The 10,807-nt window shown below is 40.2% G+C and overlaps 2 protein-coding genes and 1 long non-coding RNA gene across 7 annotated transcripts; 1 reads left to right on the forward strand and 2 right to left on the reverse strand.

The window, feature by feature from the left end:
• The first annotated feature begins 525 nt into the window (after nt 1–525).
• LOC136244753 (uncharacterized) lies at nt 526–2,464 on the forward strand. Its single transcript, XM_066036312.1, has one exon. The coding sequence runs from the start codon at nt 831–833 to the stop codon at nt 1,686–1,688; it is 858 nt and encodes a 285-aa protein (XP_065892384.1). The 5' UTR covers nt 526–830; the 3' UTR covers nt 1,689–2,464.
• On the reverse strand, nt 1,710–3,398 carry LOC136244752 (uncharacterized). Its single transcript, XM_066036311.1, has 2 exons — nt 3,018–3,398; nt 1,710–2,930 (listed from the first exon to the last, which is right to left on the reverse strand). Exons 1-2 carry the CDS (start codon nt 3,263–3,265, stop codon nt 1,883–1,885), a joined length of 1,296 nt encoding a protein of 431 aa, XP_065892383.1. The 5' UTR covers nt 3,266–3,398; the 3' UTR covers nt 1,710–1,882.
• Nucleotides 3,399–4,462: 1,064 nt separating this feature from the next.
• LOC136244589 (uncharacterized) lies at nt 4,463–7,175 on the reverse strand. Of its 5 annotated transcripts, none has more exons than XR_010695453.1 (10): nt 7,094–7,175; nt 6,882–6,941; nt 6,722–6,777; nt 6,396–6,665; nt 6,149–6,340; nt 5,983–6,090; nt 5,469–5,627; nt 4,849–5,007; nt 4,746–4,798; nt 4,463–4,687 (listed from the first exon to the last, which is right to left on the reverse strand). It is a non-coding gene; the product is annotated as an uncharacterized lncRNA (long non-coding RNA). The 5 variants fall into 5 exon arrangements; XR_010695454.1 differs by having other exon boundaries at nt 4,849–4,896; nt 5,469–5,671; XR_010695450.1 differs by having other exon boundaries at nt 5,469–5,671.
• Nucleotides 7,176–10,807: the final 3,632 nt, after the last annotated feature.

Raw genomic sequence — 10,807 nt, forward strand, 5'->3', positions numbered from 1 at the left:
TATTATTTAATAAATTTAAGAATCTGTAACTATAATAATTATTCAGTACTTGTACTTCATATGGCAAATGTTACATAGGTTAAACAACAGTATTGATATACATAACAATTAATTGAGAAAATCCACAACTCGTTATGGTGAGACTTAATATATGTGTAGGAATGATTGGGTTTGGGGGGGGGGGGGGGGGGGATAAATATTCATTAAAATTATAAGAGTACATATACAAGGTACAATTGGTGCATATGGTGCATAGGACTAAAGCTGCTAGCTATGTATTGCTCAGCTTAGTAAGATATTGTAAGGGCAGAAATTATTGGGTGGGCCATGTGCTGAACCGGCCTTGTATCAAATAATGGGCTTCTGAACACAACCAGAGTAGAATACCTCTAATTTTATTGTGCAGTGAAGATGATATTATTGTTATTTGTTTGTCATACCTACCATGGCACCAGCTGAGGAGTCCTGCCATGTAAATTATAAGGGATGAAAAGCCTAATACTCCATTCACACCAGCTCGCAAGCTCGGTACTGCTCGGTACGGTACAGTTCGGTCCAGCAAAAGTATCGCGTGTGAACACATACCAACCGTCCCGCACCGAACCAAGCTAGTCGTGCCAAAATTACGAGGCTGCTCGCACTGGTACGGTTCGGTTCGCACAGTTGCCACTCGTCTGAACACAATTTGGGTCGGCAACTCGGACCATCCCACAATTTAAAGTGCTCTCTAAATCGAAATCTTAGTGGTGCAACACGTGGTGACCAGTCGTTAAGTGGTGTGTTAATAGCCGATCGTTAATAGCTACGTATGGTAACAGCTAAAATCAGCTATGGCTACGTTCTGGAGCAAAGAAGAGACACTTAAACTTATTAGCATATGGGGTGATGCCAGTATACAAGAGCAGCTAGAGGGATGTCGAAGAAATAGAGATGTGTACACAAAGATTGCCAATGAGTTAGCAGATGCAGGTTATACTAGATCTATGGATCAATGTAGGGACAAAATGAAGAAGCTAAGAGGTGAATATAAAAAAGTAAAGGATAAAAGAAAGGAAACTGGACAAGGCAGATACCCAGAGTGGGATTACTTTGATGCCATAGATGGAGTAATTGGTCACAAGCCAGCTACTCAACCTCCAGTGGTTGTAGATTCATCTCTGAATGACCCGATTGCAAGAATGGACGACACTATTCCAGACACTATTCCAGACACTTTTGATCAGTCATCGAGCTATGATTCTACGCAGTTTAATGATAATGATGAGTCACAAGCAGTGAGTGACACAACCGACCCTATAACACTGGTACCATCTGCTAGTAGTGAAACGTCTGAGACTCCTGCAGGCAACAGTACAACACCACCAGAAAAGGAAGCTGTCAACAACACAAGAAAGCGCAAGAAATCCAAGTATGATGTCACAGGAGATTTGCTTGACAAGTTTATATCTATGCAGGAGAAATCAGACAAGATGATGATGGAGCTAGAAAACAAAAGAGCAAAAATGGAAGAACGTCAGATGGAACTGGAGGCCCAAATGAGGAGGGATGAGCAAAACTTCCAATTACAAATGATGAACGTACTTACAAGAGGTAACGTCAATCCACATCCCAGTTCATTTCAATTGCCATACCCATCCTATCCTTATCCGGACCCATATGATCCTGATGCCACACAAGATGGGTTGTAGAGCCCTAAGGTACATCTCATGTGATTACTGAAACATAATTGTATAGTTGTATACACTTTTCGCATCATTCAATGTACCAATGTTATTATAATAATCAAATACAAGTAAGAAAAGTTAATCTTGTAAAGTTTTTAATACGTGTAGTCTATTATATGCATGCATGCATAGTACATACTTGCATAGTACATACTTGCTTAATGTGTTTGAAAGTAACTGACCAAAGCATTCCTGATTTGCCTTGATCTGCTACTGTTGCTACTTGACGTATCTCTATACATTGTAGTGGCTGGTTGATCGTGAGTATCTTCAGCTTGTAACCAAGCATCATTGAAATGTTGATTGTGCTGCTCACAAATGTTGTGTAGAACACAAGCAGCAGCAATAACCTGTGGAATGTTGTGTACAAACATGTCATTCCTTTTCATCAATCTTCGCCACCGAGCCTTCAACCTGCCAAATGTATTCTCAACCACAATTCTAGCTCTACTAATTCGATAATTGAAAGTACGTTGCTGGGTAGTTAAATCACTGTTATGTTGGAAGGGCTTCAAAAGCCATGACTGTAAAGGATATGCTGAATCCCCTATCATAAACAGTGGAACGCTGATGCCAGAAATGAGTTCTGGTTTATCCGGTAACAATTGTCCTCTTGTAATTTTTGAATACAAATTAGAGTGAGAGAACACCCGTGCATCATGGACACTGCCTGGCCATCCCACGCATATGTCCAGGAAGCAGTAATTGGCGTCAGCCAAACCTTGAATGAGCATAGAGTACCACCCCTTCCTATTATAATACTCGGTATGATTTTCACATGGTACCGATATAGGTACATGGCAACCATCTACAGCACCGAAGCATTGAGGTACACCCCACTTGCTTTTAAACAAGTTCACTGTTTGATCCAAGTCCCTACCAGTCGGAAACTTTATATATTCCTTGAGTAGCACATCTACGATTGCGTTGCAAGTTTCATGCACTATCTCACATACTGACGATCGTGCAACTCCAAAGAGATGACTGATAGTGCGGTATTCAGCTGGAGTAGCTAAACACCACAATGTTATAGCAACTCTTTGTTGCACAGAGATGGAACGCCGCATAACTGTGTCTTGTCTGATTAACACTCCAGATAATCTCCTGCAAATGTACAAGAAAGTCTCCTTACTCATACGGAAGTTCTCCAACCAATCCTGGTGAGTGAATGTTCTTAACACAATGTTCTTCCACCACGTGTCAGACCTACAATTAACAGTTATCAAGACAAGCATACACCTACGCAATGACTGTAAAAATCATAACAACACATAATAGCTAGCAGTTAGTCACCTGGTCACAGTCCAGCATAGTCTTTCTATTGGTGTCAGCAATTGTGCAACTAGGAGGGAGATGGCCATCAATATCCTTCGTTTTGCCACTTGTTGCCTTCGAAAATTCTCTAAAGATCTTTTAGCGATCTGCAATCTCTTCTTGGCCCGCCTAGCTCTGAGCCTCGCTCTTCGTGTCGATTCCACACAGAGAAACTGAAACAACTGCACGCTTAGGTCCATTACGCGCTGCCGCTGCAAGATAAACATCAAACACGTGACCACACGTGATTCCTATACTTCTGTGGATGTACGCAAATAGGTTACGTGTGAATGGATGCACTTTCCGTACCGAACCGTACCGTACCAGGCTGGGCTCGAGATGCGTGCTGGTGTGAACACAGTATAATACTTTTCCTGGTTGTATGTACTGTATCAAGAGTTCATAATATATATACTAAGGAGAGTATCCTACTCTCATATACCCCTGTAGAAGGCATATCGTGAAGTTATGACGTAATGACAAGATGTTGTGGTTTGTGAAGTACAGGAAGCCATAAAAGTGCAAGAATAGTTAGCACCGTTTCACACTTGCGACGCTCAGGATAGCCGTATTCGCGAATGGCCTAGTAAGAAATGCCTACGAAGCGGTCTTAACCCATGAAGGAACGATTATAGTTGGGTGAGAAACGCTTAGAGCTGGAGTTAATTTGGTTGCTAGCGACGTTGGTAGGCACGCATTCAATCGATACCATGTTCAACTAATGACATCATTAATTATACAAAGAAAAACGGGCGAACTCAGAAGTGTTACGTCATAACTTCACGATACGCCTTTCTACAGGGGTATATGAGAGTAGGATACTCTCCTTATGAACTCTTGACTGTATATGTGACCGGATTTGACAAAACCCGGCTTCGACGCACAAACTAATATTTTGCATAAAAAGCAAAACAAAAATATCGCAATTTTAAAAAACTCCTTTTAATACACCAATGCATTGATACTTATTAAACGCATCTTGCTCTGAAGTTTCAACTTATTTAAGCATACATAGAGCGAGTTATAACAGAATAAGCTGTACCTTACACGGAAGAACACGGATGGTGAACAAATCGATCGGTTTGTCTTCTTGGCGGGAAGATAGGCCAGGGCTGCTAGAAGCATCGCTTCTATTCTTCACACACTCACCAGCGAAGAATAGGTTTCCTCAGAGAACAGTGACAGCAATGAAATGGAGGCGCTTATTGCTGAATATTTCACCGGAAATGACGAAGTGACGGATAATGATGAAACAGAAAGTAAAGTGGAAACACTAGAGAGAGGTGTAAATTATTGTAATTTTCCTAGGTGATGAAAGCAATTCCGATGAAAAGGTGGAGAGACTTAAACAGATGCCACCTTCATACAATGAAGCAGTGTACAATGACAGTGAAAATGCATTCTCCGACAGAGGTAAAACATAGTTAAGATTGACACAAAAAAAATAATTAAAATTCAAGTAAATAAGTAATGGAAAAACTGATTAGTGTATAATAGTCCGTGTATACTAATAGAATTGTTTGAAGATGATGACAGCCTTGTGCCATTGGTGGTGAATGAAGTACTCGCTGAAACCACAGCTGTGGTAACTCCACCTCATAATGAAGAAACTCCATCACTTGTAGCCATCGATCGTGAGCCATCCATACCTAGCAACATTACAGAATCACGTGACGTAGCAAAATGTAGGAAGTATGTTGAACGTACTTGTAAGTGCGACTTGGTAGAACCTGATGGCAGTCCTTGCAGCACTTTGTTCCCTATTGAGCAGTACATACAAACACGTGCACAAGCAAACTTTTTAACTCACGATGAGCTTGACTTAGTCCTCTTGGGGCAAATCGAGTCAGCAGTCTTACTGACATCAACAGTCATTGATGGTCGCCACAGTAATACAACAGAAAGGAGTAGAGTAACAATGAAATACAAACACCACGGTATGACAATTTGTCGGAAAACTTTCCTCTTCCTACATGCAGTTGGTAAAGATCGACACCAAAACCTTAAGCAGCACTACATTAAGAATGGACTAGAGACACATGTTCACAAAAACACCAAACGGGCACCAAAGCATTCATTCCCATATTCAACAAAGAAGCACATGGTGAAATTTTTACAAAACTATGCTGAGGAAAATGCCTTGTTACTTCCAGGAAGGATTCCAGGGTATAAAAGAGACGATATAAAACTCCTTCCATCAAGTCGCAGCAAACGGGTATGGGTAAAGTTTACACAAATGTCATTTATGTCAATTACAGTGGAACCATGGCAACGGTTATCTTTGAACCAAAAAATTTGGCAATAGGCAGGTGGCTTGTCTAGACAGATTGATAGGGTATAAAATTCTCTCTTGGGATTTGAAATTTAGACAGGTGGTCTTTCTATACAGGTGACCGCCAAAAGCTGGTTCCACTGTACATAACTGCTCACCCGTTTATTTTGAACATCACAGACCATCTGGGAGTTTTATCAGGAGTCATGTAGATCAGCTGGAATGCAGGTAGTGGCATATACCACATTTTGTGCGTACTGGCGGTCATTCCTTCCATTCATTGTTGTTGGTAAGCCAATGAGCAATTTGTGCTGGACCTGCCAACAGAATAACACCATGATCCTGAAGACTGTAAACAGACCTACCAGAGAAAAAAGCAATGTGAGTAAATCACAATGTTAGTCTTACAGTGACCTACTGTATACTTTGCACACACAACAGGCATTAAAAACAGCTGAAAACCACCTGACATTGGTTGCATTAGAAAGGACATTTTACAAGGAGATCTGCCAAAAAGCTCACACAAATTTAAAGGAATTTTATACTGTTGGAGATAACTTTCAGCCTCCACCATTTGGGACTGTCAGCAGGCCATTGCTACTATCAACAACAGTACACTATAGTTTTGATATGGCTCAGCAGGTACTGGTTTTAGGTATGAACAATGCTCACCATTCTCCAAACAGGTCCATTATCCTAGTGATCCTATGCAGCCCGGGCCAATTTATTTTCTCACTCCCCGTAAATGCGCCATATTTGGTGTCTGCTGTGAGGCAATACCTAGACAAGTAAGTACATACCAGCATTATAAACAACAGTGATTAATTATGTCTCGTACCAGGTTAACTATCTCATTGACGAGGCATTCAATGTTGGTAAGGGGTCCAATGCTATCATCTCGATGCTTCACCATTACCTTGAGACACATAGTTTTGGTGAGACCCACCTACATTTGCATGCTGATAATTGTTGCGGCCAGAACAAGAATCGGTATATGATGGCATATTTACTGTGGAGAGTGATGACGGGGCTACATGTGGAAATAACCATATCATTCTTGCTTGTAGGTCACACAAAATTCTCACCCGATTGGTGCTTCGGCCTTTTCAAACGACTGTTTAAAAGGATGAAGGTAAGCACCTTGGAGGAGATAGCTGGAGTTGTGTACCGGTCAGCCACAGTCAATCACCCTCAGCTAGTTGGCAGTTATGATGGCACCTCTTCCGTATTGTTCTACAACTGGACTAGCTTCTTTGATACCAAGACGACGGCACTGAAGGGCATCACTAAATTCCATCATTTTAGATTTTCAGCACAACATCATGGATCAGTTTTTGTAAAAACCTCCAGCGACACTGTTGAGAAAGAATTCAATCTTCTGAGTGACAAAACTTGGAAGCCATCACAATACCAGTTGCCAGCAGTGATCGACCCACCAGGACTTTCGCTTGAACGGCAGTGGTACCTCTACAACAAAATAAGAGAGTTTTACTCAGAGGAAGCACGAGACCTGGTGTGTCCTCAGCCAAGTACTCCCTTAAAATAGCTTGTAACACTTATGTATTATTTACCTTTCACTGTATTCCTGTAATAGACAGTAGTCACCCATTGTATCTCATTAAGATAAACACCTGTAAAAAAACAGCGATATAACTTCACAATCACGTTGCAGGAAAGACACAATGAAGTAACTTCTATATAAAGCGCGTCGTCCAAAACAGGCTTCATTAATAAACTCATGATAATCCTAACCTTTAAGGACATCAAGGTGAAGTGCCCTTACTTGTAGTGTGTTCATACACTTCTTGATAGAACGATTCATTCATCACTTCGCCCAAAATTGCATTCTTTCTACCTCACGTGTTGCTGAGCTCTGCATAATTACGGTTTTCATCGGAGTCATGAATGGCAATTTGTCGAAGCGGCTGTCAACGATTTGTCAACTTCACGTATGCGGAAAAGCCTGAAAGTAAGTTTTTATTATTGTACACAATGTGTGACAGCTTGTATTGAAGCAATGCATTATTGTACGGTTTTCAAACTTGAACCATAGTTGCATTACGTTATGTAGGCCTGATTTATTCAATAAAACTTTTTTTTAAATGTGCGTCGAAGCCGGGTTTTGTCAAATCCGGTCACATATATAGTCATGCAGTTGTAAAAATTGTATTTGGCATACCATGTGGCAAACCATATGCATGTTCCTACATTCATTAACCAAGTATTGTACGGATGTGCTCCAATTATGATTGTGAGAATTCAGTAATTAAATTTTATTTGTAAACATAGTACATGATCATCAAGTGAATGTTGCACAATTTATAAGGTAGGTGTTTTACCATTTAAGCATACAGTAGATACTTTACTATTACCTCTTGGAAGCTCTGTTCATGGACTCAATAGTGCTTTACATTCAGTCCTCGTAGTTTCGCAGATTTACTTTCAATAGGTAAAGAGCTAGAAACCATTATTATGCATTTAAGGCAGATCTGGACTCGATTCTGCCTAACAAGCTTCACATAGTATGTACAAGTTGAGCTGGATCCTGAGAAAACTGAAAAAAAATTGGATTTTTTCTGAAGGGAAATACTTTGTCTATTAGGTGATTAGTGATGGCTGTAATGAGGAAAAGAACAGACACACGCAGTTTGGCACAATTACAACATTAGGAAAGGGTCATAACAGACCATGCACTTTATGGCTTCTTAATAGGAGATGTATGGAGAAAACTTTGATTGTATTGGTAAACGGATAATGTTATGGTGATACTGTACATATCATTTTTAATTTGCTACAAAGTACAAAGACAACTACAACTATACAAAATATTCATGGTGAGGCCCCTAGTGCACAATCATCAGTAGTTTACCACGAACTGCTGGTACACTGCCAGCGACAGTTTGAATAAGTGATTATTCTTACCCAGTTAGCTGATTTTACAAGCATGATAGGTGTGAGTCACTCAATTGTGAAAGTAGATCAGCTATTGTGGTTGACACACACTCAGGACAATGACAGACATTATTGCCTAGTTTTTTCTCCCAATTGTCTGGCCTCATTAAATACTGTAGATAATGCTGAGAAAATAAAAAGGAAGATGTGCGAACAATGCGGGTTTTCGCTGAGAAGGTCACATATGAACAAGTGCCCTGACCAAGGGTGTCCTTATTAGCAAGGCATTGTAATGTGCAATAGTACTTGTGCAGCAGCTCTAACCACTGTTAATTGAATAGCCTGCTAATGGATCATGATTAATGCCACTTCTTAACACTGTTATATTTACATACTGATAAACATTATGGCTGTATGTAGTGATCTGTATTGGTTTCGGACAACTGTATTGGTTTCGGGCAACGCATGAAATCTATCAAATGCATATTTTCTATTCTTATCCTCTGTACGCCAACGATTCAGGAAACCACGCATTAATAATCTCAGGAACTTGGAATTTAATTGAATACAAAAGTATTATGTGTGTAATAATCTCAGGAACTTGGAATTTAATTGAATACAAAAGTATTATGTGTGACCTTGTATGAAGTTCCGTATGGCTCTTACATGTCAGCTCGGTAGGGTAGAAGCTCATCTGAAGAGTAGGGTAGAAGCTCATCTGTACATCATCATGAGTATCTGCAAGGGCAGTCCTTCAATACTTCAATCTGCAGTTGGGATAGGAAAATTCCACAATGAAGCTTCAGTACACACAATAATACAATGCCAAAATACACATACTGTATTAGTATAGGTCAATTGTCATAGTATGTACATCTACCCAGTGCATGATGTGCATGCACTACAACCCAGTACTTTCAAAGGCCGGTAAACTCTCCAAGGGGAAGGCTCAGTAGTACAGACTCTGGCTATAGGGCTTCTGTGTTATACCCTCCAGTGCCTAACTGGTAAAGAACAAGGATATCTCATTGCTATGACCACTGGACTGCTGCATAATACCTTACCATACCTTACCGCACACATAAAGCGGCTACCATAAAATGATGACGGCAGATCTAGCTGCCTGACCTGGGAGTTGAATGAGCGACTTGCTGGTCAGACCAGTTTATCTACACTTGAGATCCACGTGAGACTACTAGGTAGTAACAACAGTAGTATTGCAGCCACTTACTTGACACAAGATCCTAACAGTGTCCTCCAAGTTTGGATGCGCATCATTTGAAATAATTTTCTAAGTAAAGCACACTTAACAGTAATGAAGTGACGAGAAAAGCAAGGAGAAAAGTATGTAATACATCCTGTAATTGATGTGTTTCTGTACTATAGTTTGATTGTAGCGTAGTCGTATCTATTGTTATATATGTTATCTTACAAATTCAGTTCAAGTTTTCAGCAGTACGTTCAAGTTTCTTTGCCAGGTCCAAGTGTGTATACAGGTGTGTGTGTGTGTGTGTGTGTTTGTACATGTGTGTGTGCAGTGACCCATGGCAATAGATAGCTTAGCGGTGACAATCACAAAGCTGAAATACTGTATGTCAAGCCCATGATGCAGCCTGATGGTATTACTTGGTACATACCAACCTTTGCCAGCCGCCCAGGAGAAATTAGTTTGGTGGATTTTGTCACAATTTTATATGTACAGGGTCTGTATCACCCCAAAACACCTGTGGCTCATGGAAATCAGGGGTGACAGGTAACTGCTGTTCTTGATGCATGCTATAGACAGTTGAATTTTGCTCCCCCTCATAGCATAAGTGAGTAGATGTATTATACCATACATGTACTGTATAATAATGAGCGACCACTACACTAGTGATATCCGATAATTGTTTTTGAGCACTAAGACATAGAACCTAGAACCTTTTACCACTTGGTGCTCACAGTGCACAAGATCACATGAAGATAATACACAAATGACTGTTCCCTTATAAGCAGTATACGTATATAGCAACACCTGCAAAAAAATTAGCCTTCCAAATAGCACCAGAACTGGTGCCACAATAAACGTATCATATAGGAGTGGTCATTACTTATAAAATGTACCAAATCCAGGAATTAATAATGTGGCATGATTACTAGACCCCTATTAGATATGGTCACAATAATGATGTGGTCATCATGAAGTAAATCTTGGGACCTACTGCATTTACTTGACACAGTTATTGGCACAGTTATTTACAGTTGTATTTTGAGGGGGCCTTAAGCGTAATTGTCACAATGATGATGCATAGCACAGAAATGATAAGATCATGTACCTTTGTATTATTTGTATCGTCATCTGTTGTACCTGACTAGCTCCCTCATCCTAATAATATGTCAAAATAGCTTAAAATTTAAACTGTCAATATTACCAAGAGTGAATAATAGAGAGGCACTCTTACTTAACATTTTTCCTCCACAACCTTCCAGTTGTTGTTGTAGTTGTTCGATCTTGTCATCTGGTTCCTGTAGTGAGGTCATATCAACTCATGTGATGTCAGAATGGCAACAGAGTACATACCTTCTTAACTGTGCCCCCTATTGGATGACCACTGTTAGATGCACC

Source organism: Dysidea avara, chromosome 14 (genome assembly GCF_963678975.1).
Source record: "Dysidea avara chromosome 14, odDysAvar1.4, whole genome shotgun sequence".
Lineage (NCBI taxonomy): Eukaryota > Metazoa > Porifera > Demospongiae > Dictyoceratida > Dysideidae > Dysidea > Dysidea avara.

What these genes read in the sequence shown, in the direction of transcription:
- LOC136244753 (XM_066036312.1), top strand. Translation starts at nt 831, where the DNA reads ATGGCTACGTTCTGGAGCAAAGAAGAGACACTTAAACTTATTAGCATA.
- LOC136244752 (XM_066036311.1), bottom strand. Translation starts at nt 3,265, where the DNA reads ATGTTTATCTTGCAGCGGCAGCGCGTAATGGACCTAAGCGTGCAGTTG. An exon ending in CTATGCTGGACTGTGACCAG is followed by an intron (nt 2,931 to 3,017) that starts GTGACTAACTGC and finishes TGTTAATTGTAG; the next exon opens with GTCTGACACGTGGTGGAAGA.